Source organism: Microcaecilia unicolor, chromosome 7, assembly GCF_901765095.1.
Source record: "Microcaecilia unicolor chromosome 7, aMicUni1.1, whole genome shotgun sequence".
Taxonomy (NCBI): Eukaryota; Metazoa; Chordata; class Amphibia; order Gymnophiona; family Siphonopidae; genus Microcaecilia; species Microcaecilia unicolor.
The window spans coordinates 180,011,430-180,036,683 of record NC_044037.1 but is presented as its reverse complement, the minus strand read 5'-3'; the positions used below and the strand labels follow the sequence as shown (position 1 = coordinate 180,036,683).

The 25,254-nt window shown below is 43.4% G+C and overlaps 1 protein-coding gene across 1 annotated transcript in view; it reads right to left on the bottom strand.

The window, feature by feature from the left end:
* Positions 1 to 25,254, bottom strand: part of LOC115474270 (caspase-8-like) — a 104,181-nt gene that overhangs the window by 66,264 nt on the left and 12,663 nt on the right. The window contains exons 2-3 of the mRNA XM_030209666.1: positions 18,603 to 18,899; positions 16,994 to 17,093 (exon numbers count right to left, since the gene is read on the bottom strand). Of these exons, the coding sequence (XP_030065526.1) occupies positions 16,994 to 17,093; positions 18,603 to 18,899 (397 nt within the window). The remainder of the gene's footprint in view (positions 1 to 16,993; positions 17,094 to 18,602; positions 18,900 to 25,254) is intronic.

Below are 25,254 nucleotides of genomic sequence, written 5' to 3'. Positions count from 1 at the left end.
CCCAGTTATAGAATATGGCCCAGTACACCTAAATCTACGCACTGAGATTTACACCAGGTTTTTGTTGGCATAAATGGATGCGTGCAGATATCAGCGCTTAAATATTAACTAAGCATATTCTATAATCGACTCCTAAATCTAGGTGCAGATTATAGAATATGCTTAGTCGGCACCGATTTAAGTGCCGACTTTTAGGCACCATATATAGTATCTCCTTCTAAGCATATAGGGTAAAAATGAAAAGTGTTAGAACAAATCAACATCCTAAAAATTATATGTATAATGAGAACATACACAGTGGATGTATCCATATAAAAGCTTATACACTGATGTAAAATGAGGTATCCTATTTAATAAAAAGCACCTCCAACATTCTGAAGCTGACTGCGTGGCACTAACCTTGAGGCATTCCTGCTATACATCCAATGGACTGACGTCAGTACTTCCTAGTATGTCACATGCAGCTGTGACCAACCAGAACAAAGCACCTCGATACACAATGCAAATGAAGAATGCCTTAAATGTGGAGCGCGAGGAGCGGCGGCGGCGGCACCGCAGAAAACCAGAAGTGGTGAGTCGAAGATAATGGCGTCGCAAATTCACCCCTCCCCCCCTGCTGTCATTTCAGGACCCCCATTCCCCCACTCTGTCGTTTCAGGACCTCCCTCCCACTCACCCCCTCTCTGGCCCTACCCTTCGTAAGAGCCGGCTGCTTAAAAGATTTTACCTCCTGCACGCAGGGACGACGCTTCAGACAGACTCTTCTTTCGCTTCTGTTTCAGCTGTTCCTGTGGTCCCGCCCTCACAGGAACAGCTAAAACACAAGCAAAAGAAAAAGCTGTCTGAAGCGGTGTCCCTGCATGCAGGAAGTAAAATCTTTTAAGCAACAGCCGGCTGTTACGAGGGGGAGGGCCAGAGAGGTGGGGAGGGGGGTCCTGAAACGACAGGGGAGGGAAGGGGGGTCATTAACGACATAGGGGGTGGAAGGGGGTCCTGAAACTACACAGGAGGGGAAGGGGGTCCTGAAACGTCACGGGGGAGGGGATTCCTGGAAATCCACTGGAAAGGGGAGGGCAGGTCCTGGAACTGGAAGGGGAGGAGAGGGGGGTCCTGAAATTCGGATGGGAAGAAGTGGGAGGGGTTTCTGGAACTTGAACAGGGGTGCAGGGGAGAGGGGGGAGAGGGAAGGGGGGTTCTGCAAACTCTCGGTCTCACAAAGAGTCTGTGTATCGCACACATAATCTCACACTCGCTCTCTCTCACACACACTGTATCTGTGTGAAACACACTCTCTCTCACACACTCACTGTGTCTCACATATGCACTCGCATACACTGTCATTCTGACACACACACACTCTCTCACAAACACACTCGCACCCAGTCTCACTCTCTCTATGTCACACACACACACTCTCACAGTCACTCTCTCTCTCTCACAAAGTCACTCACACACACACTCTCTCAAACATACACACTACGAGGAAAATCTTGCTAGCACCCGTTTCATTTGTCAGAAGCGGGCCTTTTTTACTAGTACACAATACTGCGTAAAAATATAACATATATATATATATATATATATATATATATATATATGTATAGAAACGTCATAATATACGGTGTTTACAAGAAAAAATACCTGAAAAACATAAAGTATAAAAATAACAGACAAAAACAGTGGTAACTATCTAAATAAATGTACAATACGTCATATCAGATAAATCTCTAATGCAATTGTATGTCAATTAAAATTAAAAATTACATAATATATTTGTAAAAGCATAGAAAACTATGCACATATATATTTTATTTATTTATTTTTTGAACATTTATACCCCACTTTTTTCCACTTGAAGCAGACTCAAAGTGGCTTACAATGCACAGGTGAATCAAATACAATTACATTAGATAGAGAAGGAACAGGGTAAGAAGGAAAAGGGAAGAGAGACTAAGATGGACGGTGGAAACCCAGATGTTGAGATAGACCAGAGTGGCTCGACAGTTCTGGGCAGGGGAAACTGCAGCATTTGGTTGTGGGAGGAGCCAGCATTTGTAGTTCACTGGTCCCCCTCACATGCCAGGACACCAACCGGGCACCCTAGGGGGCACTTCTAAAAATTAAAAAAAAAAAAAAGCTCCCCAGTGCATAGCTCCCTTCCCTTGGTTGTTTAGCCCCCCAAAATCCACTCCCCACAACTCTACACCATTACCATAGCCCTAAGAGTTGAAGGGGGACACCTATATGTGAGTACAGTGGGTTTTGGGTGGGTTTTGGAGGGCTCCTTTCCAAGTGTTTTTAATTATGCGGAGAGCAAACAATTTTATATCCTCTATGGTATGTTGAGTTCTATCCAATGGCCAACCAATGGAGCTGATTTCATTTTCCTTTTAACGCAGCTTCGATGTTCTATTAATCTAGTTTTGAGCATGCGTTTGGTTTTGGCAACATATAATAGATCACAAGGGCATTGGATAATGTGGAGGGGCATAATCGAACGGCACCGGCCAAATACCTGGGCGGCCATCTTCAGGGCCGGTGCCGTAAGTGGGCGGAGCCAACCGTATTTTCGAAAAAGACGGCCGGCCATCTTTTTCTTCGCTAATACGGTTGAGCCCGGCCAAATGTCAGTTCGCCGGGTTTGAGATGGCCGGCATCGGTTTTCGGCCATAATGGAAAATAATGCCGGCGATCTCAAACCCAGCCAAATCCAAGGCATTTGGTTGTGGGAGGAGCCAGCATTTGTAGTGCACTGGTCCCCCTCACATGCCAGGACACCAACCGGCACCCTAGGGGGCACTTCTAAAAATTAAAAAAAAAAAAAAAAGCTCCCCAGTGCATAGCTCCCTTCCCTTGGTTGTTTAGCCCCCCAAAATCCACTCCCCACAACTCTACACCATTACCATAGCCCTAAGGGTTGAAGGGGGGCACCTATATGTGGGTACAGTGGGTTTTGGGTGGGTTTTGGAGGGCTCCCATTTAACAGGTAGGGGGGATGGGCCTGGGTCCACCTGTCTGAAGTGCACTGCACCCACTAAAAACTAATCCAGGGACTTGCATACTGCTATCAGGGAGCTGGGCATGACATTTGAGGCTGGCAAAAAAGGGTTTTTTTGGGGGGGAGGGGTTGGGTGGGAGGGGGTTGGTGACCACTGGGGGAGTAAGGGGAGGTCATCCCCGATTCCCTCCGGTGGTCATTTGGTCAGTTGGGGCTCCTTTTTTAAGCTTGGTCATGAAAAAAAAGGGACCAAGTACAGCCGGTGAAATGCTCGTCAAGCCTGGCTTTTTTTTTCCATTATTGGGCGAAGCTGGCCATCTCGTGAGCATGCCCCCATTCCGCCCCCATCCTGCCTTCATTACCCTACTGACACACCCCCTTGATGTTTCGCCGGCTCCGCAACAGAAAGCAGTTGAACCAGCCAAAATCGGCTTTCGATTATACCGATTTGGCCGGGTTCAGATCGCCGGCCATCTCCCGATTTGTGTCGGAAGATGGCCGGCAATCACTTTCGAAAATGAGCTGGTTAAACCACAAACTTAGAGTTGCATGTGCTAGAGAAATTAAGTGTGTATGTTGTACCTGAACTAGTGTGAGTAAAACTTGTTAGAGTGAGTGTTTGCAGGCAGCATGACCTGTATGATTAGTGGTGATGGATTCTCAGGAAGGGCAGATGAAACTAACCAATTGTGATTTCTGGAATAGGCAATGGTGGGAGTGATATCTTTAAAACAGAGAAAAGATTGGATAACATGCCAGTGTTTACGTATGATGTGACAGGTATCTTTGGCTACAGATGAAAACCGTAATGTACATACCAAATCTAGTATGGCTATTTCTTTGTTACCTGTTTTCAAGAGATCTTCTCTTTCTTGTCCTTTCGCTTTAAGAAAACCTGCTTTAATACATTGTTGTGGATAGCCCCTATGTTGAAATCTTCATGCTAAATTTTCTGATTGGCTATTAAATTCTTCAAACTCAGTACATAATCTACATAATCTTAAAAATTGGCAATAGAGAAGGTTGGTTTTTAACAGTCTGTTGTGATAACTCAAAATGTAAGTATTGATTTTTGTCAGTTGGCTTTTTGTATAGAGTTGTTTTTAATCCATACTTGTCTTTTTTGATAAGGATATCTACAAAGGTTATTTCTTGATTATTGTTTTGCCTCTTAAATTTAAGGTTTGGATCTAAACTATTCAACCATTTGAAGAACATATTCAATTTTTCGACATTGCCTTTCTACAGAATGATGATGTTGTCTATGTACCTGTTATACAATTCAATCTCTTCTTTAAATGGATGGTCTATGAGGTATTTCTTCTCAAAGTTAGCTACATATATGCTAGATATATCAGGGGCCATAAAGGCCCCCATAGCCATCCCTTTAATCTGTTGATAGGATTGACCATTGAAGTAAAAATAATTTTTTGTCAAAGCAATAGTAGTTAATGTTAAAATAAATCTGTTAGGTATCCTCTTATACGTCTGTCTATTTTGAAGAGTTTCTTCGATTATGATGAGAGCTTCCAACTGTGGTAAGTTGGTGTATAAAGATTCTATATCAAGTGCTAACCAACAGTAGATCTGTGAGTTCACCATTGTATTCACCAAGAAGGAAATTATGTGAAGAATCTCATATGTAGCTTTCGATCAGTGGAAAATACGGTCTAAGAAAGAAATCAGTAAAATTAGACAAAGGCTCTAAAACAGACCCGTTGCCAGATATAATGAATTGACCTGGTAGATTGTGAGTGGACTTATGAATTTTGGGAAGCATATATATAGTTTGAATTCTGAGAGGTTCCACTGTTAAGTAGTTTCTTTCTTTGTTGGTAATAAAGCCCATTTTACTTGCTAAGTCAATCACTTCAGCATTGTCCGATTTAAGTTGTTCTGGGGGGTCTTCATTCAACGACATGTAGAAGCTGAGGTCATTGATTTGTCTCATTATTTTGCCAACATATGTGGTTCTGTTTGCAATATTTACTTTGGGTTCAGACAATTCATGTCATTTGTTAAGGAGAATAAACCTTTTGAAAGACAATTGACTTCTGCTCATTCTTTGGAACATTCCCTCACCCTGTTCGTTGCTTGTTTGATTGCTGTGGAAGGACCTTCTTGTCCCTTTTGCTATAGCTAAACTCAAGGCAAGTTCTTCGTATAGTTAAATCAAGACATAAGGAACTGATCTAAGTTACAGAGTGTGTAGCAAGCTAGTCCAGGTACAGAATGAGTGTATAGTCAGTCACCCTATATATTAAAGGCTTGGGAGATGTTAGACTCCTATGGATAATCTGAACTCGTAAGCCCTTGGACCACTGCCGAGGAGCGGCAGGAGAACCACCCAAACACGAGACAAGGCAGAAGAGACAGACTGGTAAAAACAGGACTGGAACCACTGGACTGAAGTTGCAGCTTAGGCAGAGCAAGCTGGAACAGGCAGGGCAGGAACAGCTAGGCTTCACCTGCGCTTGACCGCTGCTCCCCAGGGGTTGAGCCCCTGGGAGCGGGCAGCCGGCAGTACTATGGGACAGAAGGGAAAACCAGAACTGCAGGGTCCAGCAGGCGGCCAGCAAACAGTCAAGTAGCCCAGGAAACAAGCAGGAACAAAGGCAGGCAGCAGCAGTAGAATACTCTAGGAAACAAGCAGGGTCAAAGGCAAGCAGCAACAGTAGAATACTCCAGAAAACAAGCAGGGTAGCACTGCAACAAACACTCACAGACGAGCAACTCATCAGATGGCCTCTGTTGCAAAGGCAAAGCCTGAAAGGTCCCAGGTGCTTAATGAAGGCACTACAGATGAGGTCACCAGTAAGGGTGGGGCTTTGCAGCAACAACAGCAGAGCATGGCTTGGCTAAAACAGGATCCCAGACTGGAACAGATTTCAGGATTTTCACACAGGCTTCAGGATTTACAAACAGACTTGGCTTGGCTGGAAGAACTCCAAAGCAAGTCCGACAGGGAATATAGTCACAATCGTGACAGGAGAAGGGCAAAGCTTTCATCCAATTCATGAAGTACAGGTAGTCTCGAGTTATACATAGCTCCTCCGGGAGTAAATTCCAGAGTATGGGGCTACTCTTGAGAAGACTCGCTGGCGGGTATCACATCTACAATAACTTTTGATGAGGGTACAGATAGTGATGATCCACCTGTAGGCTATCAATTCTGCATTAGGAAGGCCAGTGATGAGGAAGGTACACTAAAGTGGTTCCATATTAATCAGCTCAGGCCATACCAACCTAGGAAGCTTACTACCATCATGAGTGAGAAACAGAGTGATAAAAACTTTGGCTCTGATGAATAAATTGTTTGCATTTATATTTTCCATGCAGACTCCAGGGAAATTTATTTGTTACATTTATATCCCACATTTTCCCACCTATTTGCAGGCTCAATGTGGCTTACATGGTACCGAATCGGCGTTCGCCAATTCTGGTTTGAACAAATATAAGGTGATATTATGGTAGAATAAGGTTCATGTATGATATGTATGTCCATCATCAGTCAGGCATGGCAAGTTGTCAAGGATCCTCCTGAGATAAGATTAACTAACTTTCAATTTTAGGAGTAAACTTCATCCCTGTTGCTGTGTCTTCTAGACCTGCAATTCTGCCTCTCCAGGAAAGGTGGAAGAACCACAAGGGGGGGGGGGGGGAATAATATCATATGCCTCTCTGGATTGTCCAATTGTTTCTGTTTAACAGAAATTCTTTTTAAATTCTATCCATCCAGTTGCTAAATTATTTTGCAGCAACATTTTGAGACCTTTCTTTTAAAGGTCGTGTTTGCGCCCAGAATCCATGGCACAAACACAAAATTATTTGTGCCAGTGGACACCCTTTTTACCATTTTAATTTTCATTTTGCCATGGGTGTGAGTTTTGTCATGCTATATCAAAGAAATAAACCATGGTCAATTTTTGTTTTTGCCTATGGCTATAGCATCTTTTGTCCTGTGCATTGATTTTGGTTTTATGTTTTTGCTAGCAAATAAATCAAGTCATGACTCACTTTTTATGCAATAACATAGGGGTCAAGTGATGCTAGGCTAGGAGGAGGATGCTGCAGAACGGAGCTCCAAGGCCCCTCGGATAACATCTTGCCCTAAATAGTATTAAAATCTTTGCAAAACCTGTGAAAAGGTGAATACCCCAAATGTCAGTTAGGAAGATCCACTGACCTTTTAGAGCGCAAGAATGTCCACTAAAGTCCAGCAGAAGGAGGGAACCTGAAACCACGCAGGAGAAAACAAGATGGTGGAGCATGGCCCCTCGGGACAATTGTCAGTAGGATCGGCATGGGCGGCAGAGATCGCAGCGGAGGTTTCGGCGTTGCTGGAGACCTCGGTGAACCAAAAATTACAAAGAATCTCTGACAAGTTGGAACAGATGGACGGCAAGTTGGAGGGCTTGCGGGCCTACATGACAGGATATCAGCAGCGACTCTCCAATGTAGACGATCAATGCTTTCAGAACGAGAATCAGCAAAAAACGCTTCAGAAGACATTGGCACAACTAGAATCAAAACTCAAGGACTTAGAAAACAGGGCACAAAGGAATAGTCTTAGAATGGTGGGATTTCCGGAGACAATAAAGGATGCTGACCTGAGAGAATTTCTTGAAACATGGCTGCCTAAAATGCTAAACCTACCGAGGCTAGAAAACTCCTTGAGGATTGAATGCACTCACCGGCTAGGTCTGGTGAGACAGGAAAATTCCCGCCTGAGAACTGTAATTTTCAAACTCTTAAACTATGTGCATAAGCAGGAGATTCTGAGAGCCTGGAGGATGGTGGGCAAATTACAATATGAGCAACATAGCATACTTTGCTTCCAGGATTTTTCTGCAGCAGTCGCAGCACAGCGTAGACAATTTGCTGAGTCCTGTAAGGTACTCTATAGCAAAAAAAAAAAATACACTTCGCCCTGCTTTACCAGCATTCTTGAGGATCCAATATGGTGGGAAGACTCTTTTTTTTTTTAACCTCGTCTGTTGAAGCCTTACAATTTGCTTCACGCATAGACTGTGAGTCGGAGAAGGGAGCATCAACAGATACAACCTGAACTTTCATCTTGAATTGGAGTTGCGGAAGGCTGGTGAGAGCGCTGAGGAGGGGAATGTGAAATCTTTATGGAGGTTGCAGTGGAACTGTGAGATATGTTTTCAGCCGGGACTTTGACATGAGATTTTGGAGGAAATGCAAAAGCCATTAGTCTATAAGGGGTTTCAGTACATGTGCCAACCTTAACGAGTAAGGAGTAAAGATCTGTTATTTTGAGATACAGCACATGGTACTGTTTTTAGTTGTCTTTATGAGATAATCTTACACAATTAGCAGCTATTCATGATCTTGCATACTTCGTGGGTTAGTCATATTACGGATCAGTTTTCATATATGATAGTGGTTCCTGCTTTGGGGGGCAGGAGAGGGGCTACGACGTGATCAGTTCTCTAGAGGAAACACGGTTATTCGGTTTGTTGTTCTGGTGGGGGGAGGGAATGGGAGGGTCTGGGGGAGAGGAAGGGGTGGGGGAGGCTTTGGGGGGAGAGAGGGCCTTTTTTTTTTTTTGAAGTCAGGAATTTGCAGACTTGTTGGGGACGATGTGAAAGTGAAATTGGAGAATGTGTGCATAGCATGGGAGGGGGGGAGGCGCTCTTTCTGACAAAAGTTCTGATTCCCTCTATTACAATATTACAACAATGACATGGGATCCTGGGATCACTTAAGTTGATTTCTTGGAACATTGGGGGGGTCTCGTCACCCATTAAACGAACAAAGGTGCTGCAGGCCTTGCATCGCCACAAAGCGGATGTAGCATTTTTGCAGGAAACCCACTTGACCAAGGCAGAGCATTGTAAATTTCAAAAAGGTTGGGTGGGAAGCATGGTAGAGGCCCCGGCGATAAATAAAAAAACAGGGGTGATGATACTTTTCTGGAAAGGGCTGCAGCTACAGATCAAATCGGTTAAGCGTAGCCCTGAAGGAAGATATGTATTGACAGTGGTAAAACTAGAAGGGCGTCCACTAATATTATGTAATGTATACGCCCCTAATGTTTTTGCCAAAAAGTTTTGCCGAGGTCTTACTGACCTGCTGAACCCCTATGAAGGGAATAACATCATACTTGGGGGTGATTTCAATTTGGTATATGACCCTCAGATGGATAAATCTACCCCTACAATTCAAAATTTGAGTTATTAAGAGGCCTGCCTTTCCTGTGTACAATATTTGACTTGGTGGATGTTTGGACAGTGCTGCATCCTACACTCAGAGATTATACGCACCTGTCAAGGGCACACTCATCGCAATCGCATATAGATAATTTTTTCATATCAAGCTCCCTTTCTTCACGAGTTCCGGTGGCAGAGATTGGCCCATGCGAAGTCTTGGATCATTCTCTTATATGGATGCAGCTGGAGACGAACATGAATGTGGGCAGGGGAGAAAGTTGGTGATTTCCAATAGAGTTATATTGGGATGCCACTTTTCACACCTTTCTTAAGGAAAAATGGGGAGATTTTGAGAGGTACAATGAAGACATATGCACCAGCATAGCCTTTATTGGGAAACAGCCAAAGGGTGATGCGAGTGGAGATTATTGCATATAGAGCCCAGATGCAGAAAGAGAGAGACAAGGAGATCCTCCGCCTAGAAAAGGTAGTTCGCAGTCAAAGGACCCTCTATGGGGCGGCCCAGACTACAGATCAGAAATTAGCCTTGCTGGCTTCCCAGAGAGAGCTGAATGAGTTGCTCCATCAGACAGCGCTAAAGTCCCACCTTTATTATAAACATCAGCTATTCCTATATTGCAACAAGGCTGGGGCCTTGTTGGGGTGTTTGGTACGAGGGCAGAAAGGCACCTCTCGTATTATACAACTACGGGGCTTGGGAGGCAGGCATATCAGTCAAATGTGGAAATCTCAACTCATTTTCAGAAATTTTATGAAGCGATCTATAAGGCGCCCACAGAGACAATTCTGGACAGTAATTTATTTTTGGATAATAAAGGCCTACCACGAGAACCCATAGCTCAACCATAACATATCACCACCCTATCCTTATTCGGAATCTTTCTATAACTGTTTGCCTAGTTTTTTTTGTTATCCTTGATATCTATGTAACACCAATTGTATCTTTTACCTGGAATGGTGACGCCATAACAGGTCTTTGTAACCCACATTGAGCCTGCAAATAGGTGGGAAAATGTGGGATACAAGTGCAATAAATAAATAAATAATTTAGATTTACCCAGGATTTCGTCCTCGCAGAGGGATTTCCTTAATGCTCCCATTACAGAGGGAGACCTGATGTTGGCGCTACAACAGAGCAAGCTTTACAAAGTGCTGGGCCAGGATGGATATTCCAGGAACAGGTGAAGTCTCCTTTGCTTAATCTGTTCAATTCAATGGTGAAGTCTAGAGTCATGCCGGATTCCTTTAATACTGCTCAAATGATAATTTTGCTGAAACCAGATAAAGACCCAGAGGATCCAGGGTCATATCAACCTATATCCCTAGTGAATTGCGACGTGAAGCTCTATGCTAAAATATTGGCTAATAGGTTGTCCAGTGTGCTCCCGGACTTGATAGCGCCTCCGCAGGTGGGATTTCTAAAGGGCAGATCAGTAGAGTGGTGGAGGCACAAAGAAGGCCTTCTTTGCTAATTAGTTTTGATGCAGAGAAGGCCTTCGACCATGTAGTTTGGCAATTTCTTTTTGCAGTAATGCAAAAAGTGGGCATAGAGGGATTTTTTAGGGAGGCAGTGGAGGTTCTCTATTCGAAACCACAGGCATTTATGTGGTTAAATGGGGAGAGATCATCGCCGTTTATTATAAAACGAGGTACGAGGCAAGGATGTCCTTTGTCTCCTTTGCTTTTCGTCCTTATCCTGGATCCCCTGATTAGGGAGGTTTGCTCCCATTCAGAGGTGTCAGGGGTGTCAATGAGGAAAACTGTGTTTAAGGTCTCCGCTTTTGCGGATGACATATTGATACATCTCACAGAGCCCAAGAAATCTTTGGAGGCATTGTTAAAGTTGTTTTGAGAGTTTGGGGATTTTGCGGGGCTTACGATAAACTTTCCTAAATCCTTGGCGCTGCCCTCAGCGGCTCGGGTGAGGATAGAATGGGGGGAGGACTTCCCATTAAGGTGGGCTTCAGAATCCTTTACATATCTGGGAGTGCAGATCTCTATGCGATTATCTACCCTTTATCAACTTAATATAACTAGACTGTTAGATAATACGACAAAACAGCTGTATAGATGGAGAACTCTGCCACTCACGTTACATGGGAGGATACATCTGCTTCACATGATTGAGTTTCCAAGATGGCTTTATGTGCTTCAGATGTTGCCTCTGCGTATTACCAACAAAGACTTAAAAGGGTTACATAGGCAATTGAGAAGGTTTGTTTGGGGGGATGCCAAATCTAAATTACCTCTGTGATTATTAATGGGACCTTGGAGAGAGGGAGGTTTGGGCATTCCAGATGTCAGATGGTATAATCAAGCTAGTCTATAACGACACTTAGGGGATTGGCTTTTGGATAGACAAGATTTTACCCCTAGGCAATTAGAACAAGAAAATTTTAGCCCATATCACAAATATTTTTTGCTGCAGGCCCCAAGACAGCTGATACCGGCTTGTTTCCAGGGTAGCTTGTTCTTGAGACCGCTGAGAGATATATGGAAAGAACTGACTAGATATTGGGGAGTGGCTGCGGATATATCGGATCTTTTGCCCCTTCAAGGCAATCCCCTGTTTCTTCCGGGTTCAGGTAACATAGTCTTTCGTAGATGGGCATCCTTGGGCATTATAGAAAGAACTGACTAGATATTGGGGAGTGGCTGCAGATACATCGGATCTTTTGCCCCTTCAAGGCAATCCCCTGTTTCTTCCGGGTTCAGGTAACATAGTCTTTCGTAGATGAGCATCCTTGGGCATAACTAGGTTAGAGCATGTTTTAGGTACGGGGGGGGGGGGGCGTTGTTGGGTCTGGGAGCACTAGGAGTAGGCACAGATTTCACTAACTTATTTGCATACCACCAATTGGCACACTATGTTCAGACACTGCAGACTGCTGCGCTGAGAAGCGGGCATAGCAGACAGATTAGGGATTTTTTTATTTCTGTGCCAGGAGAAAGGCTTTTGATTTCAGGATTATATAAGGCGTTATCGGGGATAGCCCCCTGTAAAGGTACGGATCATATTAGACTGTGTTGGGCACAAGATTTGAACCATCTGGGTATGGTTTTAGATTTTAATAAACTGTCCTCTCGTTTACCCACATTATCTGCTAGTGATAGTCTCCGAGAGTGCCAGTATAGAGTTCTCTATTGAGCATATATGACTATGGCTCAGATGTTTAGGATGGGGGGTGCCTCGGAGCCTTTGTGTTCTAAATGTAAGCAGAAGGTGGGCTCACTCTTTCACTCTCTCTGGGAATGCCCAATGATAAAGGTCTTCTGGGGAGCGATATTTAGTTACTTAGAAACCATAGTGAAGTCCCGGATACCGTTTACTCCCCTGGGAACTTTGCTAGATAAGTATGAACGTTTTGCCCTTCAAAGTACGGGAGTACAGCATTTCATTCGCAAGGCCTGCATACTGGGTAAAAAACTTATTATGTCCGCATGGATGAGTACAGACCCACCGGAATATTGGCATTGGAGAAACAAACTCAATGATCTTTTGTTATTGTAGGGTTGGGGGTGGGGTCCTCCCCTAAGAGAAAGAATTTTTTTGAGGGGGTAAGCAAACATGTGGACAATGGGGAGCCGGTTGATATTGTATATCTGGATTTTCAGAAGGCGTTTGACAAAGTGCCGCACGAAAGACTCCTGAAGAAATTGCAGAGTCATGGAATCGGAGGTAGGGTATTATTATGGATTAAGAACTGGTTGAAAGATAGGAAGCAGAGAGTAGGATTGCGTGGCCAGTATTCTCAGTGGAGGAGGGTAGTTAGTGGGGTCCCGCAGGGGTCTGTGCTGGGTCCGTTGCTTTTTAATGTATTTATAAATGACCTAGAGATGGGAATAACTAGTGAGGTAATTAAATTCGCCGATGACACAAAATTATTCAGGGTCGTCAAGTCGCAGGAGGAATGTGAACGATTACAGGAGGACCTTGCGAGACTGGGAGAATGGGCGTGCAAGTGGCAGATGAAGTTCAATGTTGACAAGTGCAAAGTGATGCATGTGGGTAAGAGGAACCCGAATTATAGCTACGTCTTGCAAGGTTCCGCGTTAGGAGTTACGGATCAAGAAAGGGATCTGGGTGTCGTCGTCGATGATACGCTGAAACCTTCTGCTCAGTGTGCTGCTGCGGCTAGGAAAGCGAATAGAATGTTGGGTGTTATTAAGAAGGGTATGGAGTCCAGGTGTGCGGATGTTATAATGCCGTTGTATCGCTCCATGGTGCGACCGCACCTGGAGTATTGTGTTCAGTACTGGTCTCCGTATCTCAAAAAAGATATAGTAGAATTGGAAAAGGTACAGCGAAGGGCGACGAAAATGATAGTGGGGATGGGACGACTTTCCTATGAAGAGAGGCTGAGAAGGCTAGGGCTTTTCAGCTTGGAGAAGAGACGGCTGAGGGGAGATATGATAGAAGTGTATAAAATAATGAGTGGAATGGATCGGGTGGATGTGAAGCGACTGTTCACGCTATCCAAAAATACTAGGACTAGAGGGCATGAGTTGAAGCTACAGTGTGGTAAATTTAAAACGAATCGGAGAAAATTTTTCTTCACCCAACGTGTAATTAGACTCTGGAATTCATTGCCGGAGAACGTGGTACGGGCGGTTAGCTTGACGGAGTTTAAAAAGGGGTTAGATAGATTCCTAAAGGACAAGTCCATAGACCGCTATTAAATGGACTGGAAAAATTCCTCATTTTTAGGTATAACTTGTCTGGAATGTTTTTACGTTTGGGGAGCGTGCCAGGTGCCCTTGACCTGGATTGGCCACTGTCGGTGACAGGATGCTGGGCTAGATGGACCTTTGGTCTTTCCCAGTATGGCACTACTTATGTACTTATGTACTTAAGTGTTTTCTAGGCATATGGGAATTATATATTCAATCTTTATCCCCGAAAGCACGTAGTTTTATAGTTAATTGCTTTTGACTTGATTTTTTTTTTATTAACAGCAAGATAAGGAACATAAGATAGCTTTGGGAAGGAGAGGGGGAGAGCTTGAATAATGGTTGATGTGATACCTCGGGAGAATCACAAGACCCAGGACCCTGCGAGGCAATGTGTTGTTTACGATAGGGGAGGGAGGTCTAATATGAGTAAAGATATTGTTCGCTTGGAGAGGAATAAAGAATATTTCAATATTGGACGTGACTATTCACCTGGGAAAGGGGGATGGGTGCGGAGTTGGGAAGGTAGGGGGGGAGGCGAGTTAAAACTTTGATGGTGTACTTATTATCTTGACTTTGTAACTGTTGCCCATTAAGCCTGTTGTACCATCAATAAAAATTATTCAAACATAAATGCAATAACATAAAAATGCTTGATTTAAACTGTGGTGCACCTTTTAAAATTCTAATTCAATTTCAAAGTTGTATGCAGGCATTTCAAACTTGTTAACACATAGGGAACTTCATGGAAACAGTTCTACTATGATAAATGTGTGTGTACATACATATCCTCCTGAGTACAGGACAGCATAAGGCAATGTTTACCCAGTCCTGGAGTACCCCTCCCCAGTCAAGTTTTCAGGCTATCCACAATGAATATACAAGAAACATATTTGCATATAATAGAGGCAGTATATGCAAATCAGGTTCATGTGTATTCATTGTGGATATCCTGAAAACTTGACTGGCAAAAGGTACTCAAGAAATGGACTTGGGAAGTACTGGCATAAGGTACCAGTTTCCTTTCTACATCACTCATATATACTTATTATCATAGCAGGTTTAGTGTAGTTACACAAAACCCTTTACACCTCTCTTCGTTAGGTGTTATAGACTTTTCATTATGCATATGCCTTTACACATGATATTTGCACTTAGTTTTTCCAAAATAAAGGGGGGGTTGTGTTATGTTAGGTCACATATATGGAATCAATGTTAAGTAGCAGAAAGGCTTAATTTACTCTCATACACGTATCTGAGTGTTTTACATATCTTATTATATATTGCTTGTTGATATCAACACTTGTTTCAGCATTTATATCAACACATACAAAACTACACACTAATTGCTTCATTGCATTGTGTTATGTTACTGACAATGTTATGCATTCTATGTGATACATATATTCATCTTAAGTGTTATGCTTGGCTAGTATATTGTTGTTATTTGATATAAGATAATTTTTTTTCCATTGTTATGGTTTTACTTGCAGTACATATACACCTAGTATAGTGAAGTTTTATATATATTTCATAAATTAGACCAAGTAATATTGCATGTGTTACTTAATTACATGTGTTACTTTCATTTTATTTGCATTGTCATCATAATCTATAATTGGTTAAGTTACTATATTAAAATAATGTTCACTGTCATTCTAGTGCAAATAAACTCTAGATTTTTTCCATTAATATGTTTTTCCTATATTTGCATAGTATTGTTAATAGCTTTGCCTGCAATACTTACACATCTACTGATTTATGACAGACATTATACATTTCCTTTGTTGCTTGTGTTTATTGCAATACTATCTCATGTAGTATACTCTTGCTTCATGAACTATAAACTGCATGCATTATCCATATCAACAATAAATATGAGTGAGTAAGTAATTTCAGTAAAAAGTCTTTGTTGGGCTTTGAACCAGTGAAAATTAAAGACGGCTGGATGTGGAAACTCTACTTCACTGAGTAATTTTTGTTTATACTGCATGTATAATCCCCCAAATCTATAAAGCACGACTTAAGTTGCATGCACAAATACAGTCATATTCTGTATTTGTGCGCGCAACTTATCCCCCTTTTACAAAGCTGCGCAGTAATGCCAACACAGCCCATTCACTTTGAATGGGCTGTGTCAGCATTACCACACCAGCAGCTGCTAGCGTGGCTTTGTAAAAGGGGGGATTAATTAGTTAGCAAGCAAATCAGTGCTGATAATTGCCAATTAACAAGCAATTGACACTAATTGGCATTAATTAGAATTTACATGCAGAACTGTCTAAGAGTATTCTGTACCGTAATGCACGTAAATTCTAAGTATCGTAGTTGAAAAGGGGGAATGAGCATGGGAGTGGAATGGGTGGGTCATGGGCATTTCTCAAATCTATGTGCGTTGTTATAGAATACACCCGGTCTGCTCCTAATTTAGGAATCAGGATTTACACCAAGTTTTAGTTGGAATAACTGTTCGCGACTAAATTTAGTCATGTGGATGGCGCTCGGTTTCTATAAACTGCATGGAAATTTATGCTTACTCTATACAGTACACCTAAATTAAGGCATGCTTTATAGAATACACTTAGGCGTATTTCATTTTGCCGCCAATTTTTTAGGCATGATATAGAATCTAGCCCTATGTGTTTAGTGCTATATTGATTTTTGAGACTGGTTTTTTATATCCCTTACTTCACTGTTTACCCTAGCTGTGCATTGATAGCCTGGGCTGAGATTTACCAACCGGTTTGTTTCCACAAATTGGCATTGGTATTTACAATGCTTTCTCAAATTGCTGTAATGTTGTTCTCAAACGTAAATAATCAGGTAGTTTATTCCATAACACTGGCCCACTGATCGAAAATGCAGTGTCCCTTGTCTCTACATAATGAACATCTATTAATGATAGTATAACAAGTTGTTGTGAACTGTCAGATCTAAGTGATCTTGCTGGTCTATATAACTGCATTACCAGAGGAGTCACAGGATTCCTACTTGCTCAAACAATTCTGTTTGATGCTGTCATTTAGTTTGATGCTTGGTCTAGCCTGTATGACAGTTCTGGCCCTTCATATACGATACATGACATGAAGCCCATAAACAAGAAAGTTTTCACTCAGAGTGCTCTTACTGCATTCTTTCGCTTGCTTGCTGGAATGTCTTTCAGCAGGAATATTGCATTGGTAATGTCATTTTGGCTCATTTCCTCTGAAATGCTGAATAGCAGCTTCCTGGTAATAAAGGAAAGAAAAACAGCCACTTAAAGTAAAGGACTTTTCTGCTCTACTTTCCAAACCATGTTATTCCATCACCACATAAAATGCATGGATAAGAAAAACAGATATTCATGTCAAGCACACCCTTAAGAGCTGTTATATGCAATAAATCCCTTAATTCTAAGCAAGGTAGACCTGATATATGCTTCTTGCTTGTGGTTGGGCTGAGGCTTTGGAGGAGCAGATTATCACCAAATTAGCCAGGGATCATCCTTAAGAATGCCTTCCAGAACCCTGAAATCATAGCTTTGAATGTGGACACTATGGGCCAAATTTAGTAAATGGTACCCAAAATTAGGCGCCGGAAATATCTGTGCTAAACAAGTATTCCATAAAGGGTGCTCCATTGCAAAGCATCCTTTATAGGATAGTGCTTAGCGCCGATTCCCATACACAACTTTGGGTGTGAGAGCTTACACCTACTGAAATCTGGTGTAGACCCTGGTATGCAACCCAGGAATTCTATCATACTGAGCCTAAATATTTAGAATGCCCCTGACCCATCCATGCCGACTTTTGGCTTATGTACAAGACACTTTCGGCACACTGCATTATAGAATAGTGCATAGGCAGATGTGCTTCTAAATCCAAATCAGTACCAACACCAATAATTGATTAATAGCTCCTTAACTAATTTGTGTGTGCATCTGCCCTGCGCACCCAAATTTGGGTGACTTTTATAGAATCCTAGGTTATGTATCACTGTTGCATTATGACTGGACTTCCTTCTCTCAGAACCAGGGCTGCTGAGAGACTAAGCTGGGCCAAGTGCAAACAATCTTCAGGACCCTGCTTCCGCCACCCTCCTCCCCACCGTTGCTGCTCCCCTCGCTGCTCGCCACCACCACCCCCTCCCGCAGCAGCAAACAAGAGAGAATGCTCTGCCTGCTATAGGTCCTTCCTCCTGCTGTGTCCCGCCTCCGGTGAAGTAGTTTCCTGTTTCCACATAGGCAGGAAGTAGCAGGAAGAAGGACCTGTAGCCAGAAGAGCAGTCTCTTTTGATCACCGGCACCAGGCCCTCCTTAGAGGCCGGGCCCAGGGAATCTTGCCCCCCCCTGCTGTCCCCCACTCCTCGGTGGCCCTACTCAGAACTGTGAACACTTCCTGTGCAGCATCTCCTGGGGAGCAGAAGACTTAACCTAGGAAATGAACCCAAGTCCTCTGCCAGGCAGCACATGAGAGGAGGAGGAGTGGCCTAGTGGTTAGGGTGGTGGACTTTGGTCCTGGGGAACTGAGGAACTGAGTTCGATTTCCAGCACAGGCAGCTCCTTGTGACTCTGGGCAAGTCACTTAACCCTCCATTGCCCCATGTAAGCCGCATTGAGCCTGCAATGAGTGGGAAAGCGCGGGGTACAAATGTAACAAAAAAAAAAATTACATTGAGCCATTAGACCAGCCCCTTATCTACCATTCAGTACTGCAAAAAAATTTTTAAAGGAGGAATAAGCAAACTTTCCTACTTACCTATATTGTGAAATCTGTGAATTATTTTGCACTACTCTTTCCATTTCTTCTTTGGAGGTATTCAATTTATTTCTCAGAAGGTCATTTCGATTTATAATTAGCAATAACTCCTTTAAGAAAGAAAGATTGTCCTCGTTCAACAGTTCCTTTTGAGTGAGACACTGGAATAGATTTGTGCCACATTTAATATCTTCCAGGTCTTTCAGTGAGAGGTGATCCTTACACAGGAACTTCATGGCGCAGATATCATCTGTACCCAGCTCATTACTAATATCTAGAAGTAAACAGTGCTCTGTGCTGAAAAGACAACAATCAAATGTGAGTATAGCCACAGTACGTAATGGTCTGGTGAGGAAAAAAAAAATCAAGAATGCATTAATTTATAAGGTGTATTTTCACTCAGTAAAATACCGTAAAATAGTACAGCAACAGTGGGCTATTCTTATCCTTGAGGACCCCCAAACTGGTTAGGTTATCAGAATATCCCTAATGAGATGGATTTGCATACACAGTGCCTTAATAGTATACAAAACAACTGTATGCACATTTGCGAATATTATCTAGAAATCTGACCCATTTGGGGACCTTGAGGTCTGGATTTGCCCACCTGTACTGTACTATGTACATTTATTTATTTAATGATTTAGATTTGGATACTTGTCTATAATTTTCTTTATTAATTATTTTTCTATTGGTATTTATTTTTCTATAATCTTTAGTAATTATTTTTGTATTACTATTTTTTATATTCATTTTTTTTCACTTTTTATTTAATATTCTCTAGATACTCAAGTGGAGACTATATGATTTTATAGATATCGATTAGGTATGTGTCAAATTTACTTTAAACATATACGCAGCAGATATTTCATTGACTTTTTAATTCAATTTACTTAATTCATTTATCTATATATTAAATATATTATGAAGTTTTGGACAATTTATTAACATAATATGTGTTTTATTTGATGTCTAACAGGATATATATATATATATATATATATATATATATATATATATATATATATATATATATATATTGTTAGTCTATGAATGTTATGTTAGTGATTTACATTATATTATTTTTATTCAATTTGTACAATTAAGTTCTATACAATATCATTTTGATATTTCAATTAATTAATTTATTTTTTATTTAACTGTATCACCATGGTGTTCTATTACTATCAGCCGAGTATGAGATTATGGTAATGAAATGTAATTATTATTTTATATCTATTTTTATGTTTACTTGCTTTTATATTTGTTCTAATTGTTATATGATTGTTTGTGTTGTAGCCCCTGATGCAGCCCAGTGGGGTGAAACACGGCCTGTGTCGGGCTTGTTAATTTTTTATTGATCCATATCAATTAAATATTGTTTTCTACATACGTATCTGCTTCGTTTGGTGTCCATCTTGGAGTCTGCAGATCGATTACCCTGCTGTTTTCCTGTACTATAGAACTACATCATTCAAGCAGGGGAAAAAAACTGCAAGTGTTTTGAAGAGGTAAACTTAAAACAGCTTCTGTTACTGTTGTAGAACGGTAATTTTTCCATATGTAAAGCATGTTTCACATGTGGAAGACAGCTCTTATAAAACTGAGTGGTTGAATATGCACATAAGTACAAGTGCCAACCAGATCTAGCATACTTATATGTATTTATGGTTCTTTGTAACCTGTATTATTCCAAACAAGTTTGGGTTCAATGTGGCTTACATAATACTTTTAAAGCAAAATACAATAAGAGAACTATAACAAAAATACAAAATAATAATAGGTAAAAACATCCAAGCAGTAAGATGATTCATTTTGAAATAACAAATTAACTAAAAGCATAACAAACACCGACAGTGGCGAGGAATGCACTAAATAAGAATGCTTTCAACAATTTACAAAATTTCAAGTAGTCAGTAACATATCTGAGTGACTTTGGTAGCGAATTCCATTTCCCAGTAGCTTGGTATGTGAAGCTTGTATCATCTGTAAGGTAAAATTATGTCTTACCTGATAATTTTCTTTCCTTTACTTGCAGTAGATGAATCTAGAAACTGGTGGGTTATATCTATCTACCAGCAGGTGGACACATAGAAACTGAACTGAAAATGGTGATACCCCTTCACCAGTTAGTATATATCTCATCAGAAAGCAACAGAAAAACAAAGCATGAATTGTAACCTCTCTCACAAACACAGAACTGCCATCCATCAACTAGGAACAGCTCCAACGAATCAGAAAAAGTAATATTGGTTGGCTATTTCTTACGATGTGTGGCAAACCAACAGTACCAGTAAACAACTGCAAGCCACAATCGAGTAGAGTGAAAGAACATGCAGCTGGACTCAAGGAGGGATCCTAGATTCATCTGTTGCAACTAAAGGAAATAAAATTATCAGGAAAGACATAATTTTACCTTCCTTAGCCTCTGCAGCAGATGAATCCAGAAACTGGTGGCATGTACCAAAGCAGTCCCTAAATAGGGTGGGAAGCCGTCACTCCCCTAGACAAAACTGCCGCACTTAAATGAGCATCCACCTGCGCAGCCACATCCACTCTGCAATGCTTCAAAAAAGTATGTAAACAATCCCAAGTAGCTGCCTAACAAACCTCGTCCAGCAACGTCTCTGGAGGGGCTTGAAAGACCAAAAGATATGCAGACAAAATGGCTTCCTTAAGCCAGCGAGCAATGGTTGGTTTTGATACCGAGTTGCCCCGCTGGGGCCCTAACAGAAGCACAAAAAGATGATCCAAGTGCCGAAAATCATTAGACATCTGCAAATATCTGAGAATTCGCCGAACATCCAAACAGTCAAAGGAGCGCAAAGTCAACTGGGCAATCTTCCTTCTGAAATGACAGAAGAAAGAGAGGCTGATTAAGATGGAAAGTCATACCAGCCTCGGAAAATTGCAGGAAAGGTTCCCGACACGAGATAGCATGAATCTCAGAGACTTGGTGGGCAGAAGCCATCACCACTAAGAACACCGTCTTGAAGGTAAAATCTTTATCTGAAGCCCTGTGTAAAGGCGTCATCTGCAGCACCCAAAGCACTATGTTCAAGCATCACTCCAGGCAAGGTCGATGAAGCGGGGGTCAAAGATGAAGCACCTTCCACAAAAAATGCGCCACATCCGGATGGCCCACCAGAAAAGACCTGATGCAGTAGATTCGGAGATAGCAGAATACGAAAAGGAACCTCTACCAGCAGGCAGACCAAGTCCATGTACCAAGGGCGGTGAGGCCAATCTGGAGCCACCAAGACAACCAGTCCCCAGGGACACCTGATCCTGTGCAGGACTAGATCTATAAAGGGCCACAGAGAGAAGACGTAAAGCAGCTGTGACTCTAGCCATGGCTGCAGCAAGGCATCCAGCTCGGAAGAACTGCTCTGCCATGTTCTGCTGAAAAAAACAGGCCACCTTTGCATTCTCCCGGGTCGTCATAAGGTCGATCTCTGGCATCTCCCCCATTTCTGACAAATCTGAAGGAACACCTGCTCAGAGAATTCTGATTCTGCCGCATCGAGGAAATGCTGACTGAGAAAATCTGCCTGAACGTTATTCTGACCTGCTATGTGTGCTACCGACAGACACTGAACATGGGATACCGCCCACCCCAAGAGCCAATGCGCCTCGGTGGCCAGATCCACACTCTGCGTGCTGCCCTGGCAATTGATATAGGCTACCGCTGTCGTGTTGTCCAACAGGACTCGAACTGCCATGCCCTCCAGCAAGTCCTGAAATGCCTGCAAGGTGTTCACCACCGCTCGCAACTTCAGGCAATTGATAGGTCACACGATTGATAGGCCACACCACACCACATCCGCAGTGGACACTGGGCAATGAGCCCCCCCCCCCAGCCCACCAGGCTGGCATTTGTAACCACTACTACTCACTGCGGACAGGCCAACAGCATCCCCCACTGCAGGTTGAATTCACGAAGCAACCAGCTCAGGCTACTCCTCACCTGGGGCCACCACAGCCGCCGACAGTACTCCTGGGAAAAATGGGACCACCTGCTCAGAAGCAAGTGTTGCAGAGGATGCATGTGAACCCTCACCCATGGCACCACCTCCAGGGTGGCCGCCATAGACCCGAACACCTGAACATAGTCCCAGACTCATGTGCTCGGCCACATCAACAGACTGTGCACCCGAGCCCGAAGTCTGAGCCTCCTGGGTTCCGGCATGAAAACTCGACCCTGTGCCATGTCAAATCGAACTCCCAGATAGTCCAGTGTCTGCAGTGGAATCAGGTGAAGTTGATCACAGAGCCCAAAGACTGCAGAAGCACAACTACTTGGTCGGTTGCCATGCGACTATCCTATTCCAACATTGCCATGATCAACCAGTTGTCGAGATAGGTATGAACTCGAATCCCTTCCCTTTGCAGTAATATTACCACCACTACTACCATCACCTTGGAGAAGGTGCGAGGGGCAGTGGCGAGACCAAAAGGTAGTGCCCGAAACTGAAAATGGTGCCCCAGAACCGCAAATCGAAGATACCACAGATTCTGCAGCCAAATCAAGATGTGCAAATATGCCTCCTTGAGGTCCAGTGCAGTAAGAAACTCCCCCGGCTGCACCACCGCTATGACCGACCTCAGCGTTTCCATTTGGAAAAGCCGAACCCGCAAGAATTGGTTCACCTTCCTGAGATTGAGGACTGGAAGGAAATCTCCCCTTCTCTGGGCACCACAAAATAAATGGAATAACACCTGGTGCACACCTCAAAAGGGGGCATCGGAATCACCACCCCCAAGACTAGCAGAGACTGCACTGTAGCCTTAATCGCCACTCTTTAAGAGGCCGTAGCATACCAGGACTCCAAGAAACAATCTCCAATGGGAGAGAAAAAAATTCTAGCTTGTAACCTTCTTTGATAATATCCAGGACCCACTGGTCCATGGTAATGTTGGCCCATTCTCACAAGAATTAAGTAAGCCAACCCTCTATCTGAGAGACCGAGGAGTGGGCTGGCGCCCCATCACTGGGAGGAGCGCCCTGCAGGCAGCTGCACTGGAGGTCCTCTTATCTCCTCGAAAGGAGGAGTGCTGCTGGAACCTAGGATGCTGAAACTGCGTAGGCTTTCAACCCGGATGATAGCGGCAAGCATTCCAAAATGTAAGCCTCAACTGCCCAGTCCACAAGAAGGACTTGGGCTTGTCGCCCGGGAGCCATTGGGATTTGGAGTCCCCCAAATCCTTCACTATCTTCTCTAAATCTTCCCCAAACAGCAGCTTACCCGAAAGGGCAGCTTCGTAAGCCACTGCTTAGATGCCATATCTGCTGCCCAATGATAGAGCCACTGCAACCGACAGAAGGAGACCGCTAAAGCCATCTGTTTGATGGATGCATGCACCAAATCAAAAATGGCATCTGCTAAATAGGCTAACCCTGACTCCATCCAAGGCAGAGCTGCCGCCCTCAAGGGTGCTGCCTCATGATCCTGTTCCAGGGCCTGGTGCAGCCAACTAAGGCATGCCCTGGCAGCATAAAAACTAAAAATCAATGCCTGAAGATCCAGTACAGACACCTCAAAAGAACATTTCAACACTACCTCCAATCACTGATCCTGCATGTCTTTCAACGCTACCCCACCCTCCACTGGGAGAGTGGTCTTGGTGACTGCCGCCACCAGGGCATCGACTTTGGGAAGAGAAAACTTCTCAGCCTGGTCTGCGCCGACCGGATAAAGGCAAGACATGGCCTTTACCACCTTAAGCCCCCCATCTGGGTCAGACCACTGAGCTGAAATGAATTGCAGGATGGGCTCGAGGATAGGAAATGCCTTAGCCAGCCTCCTAGTGATTGCCATCATAACATTAACCATCAAAGCCACATGCGCTTCAGGGTCAGCAATGTGCAGCGCCTCCAAGGCACTTGAAATAAGGGACGCCAATTCTTCCCTGTGAAAAATATGCACTGCTGTGGAGTCATCAGGCTCCCCCTGGAGAATCTCTCTGTCCTCTAACCCATCCAGCCTGAAGGGCCTCAGGGTCCCCCAAGAAACTGCAGCGAGCAAAGGGGGGAAGAATGGTGTCCCAACAACCCCCCTTCTGACCCGGAAGCCGTCCACTGCTGCTTTTGCCATGGGTCATCAGTGCAGGCCTGATATAACTCCCCCAAATCACTGCTGGAATCCCCCAGGGCCCCCAGCAGCAAAAGGGGCTGAGAGGGAGGGAGGCAGGGCCCTATTCAGCAAATAAGGCTGGAGTAACGGCAGAATAAAATCGGGTGAGAAAAACTCTTCCAAAGGCCCCGGACCCCCCCCCCCCCAAAAAAAAAAAATCTACCGGAACTGAGACAGAATCAGCCAGTGACATGCCAGTACCAGTGCTAGCAGTCCCTATCTCAGATGTCAAAGCTGCCTGCAATGACTCCTGAGCACAGCGCTGCAATGTTGGTGGGAAGAGGTATAATGGCGCACGCACCAGACACCTGCGGGCAGGAAACACACTTGGGGAGAGAGAAGCGCCATACCCTATCAAAGACTCTGCATAGCCAGTTCTACACTGTCCTGCTGCAGTACGTCTTTTCCCGCAGTGGGAACATCGCTTGACAGTTTTGGCTGCCATCCCCGCCCCAGAATAAAACAAAAACCTGCCGCCAGCAGTATCAAACACTCAGCACTCACCAACACGGTGCTCC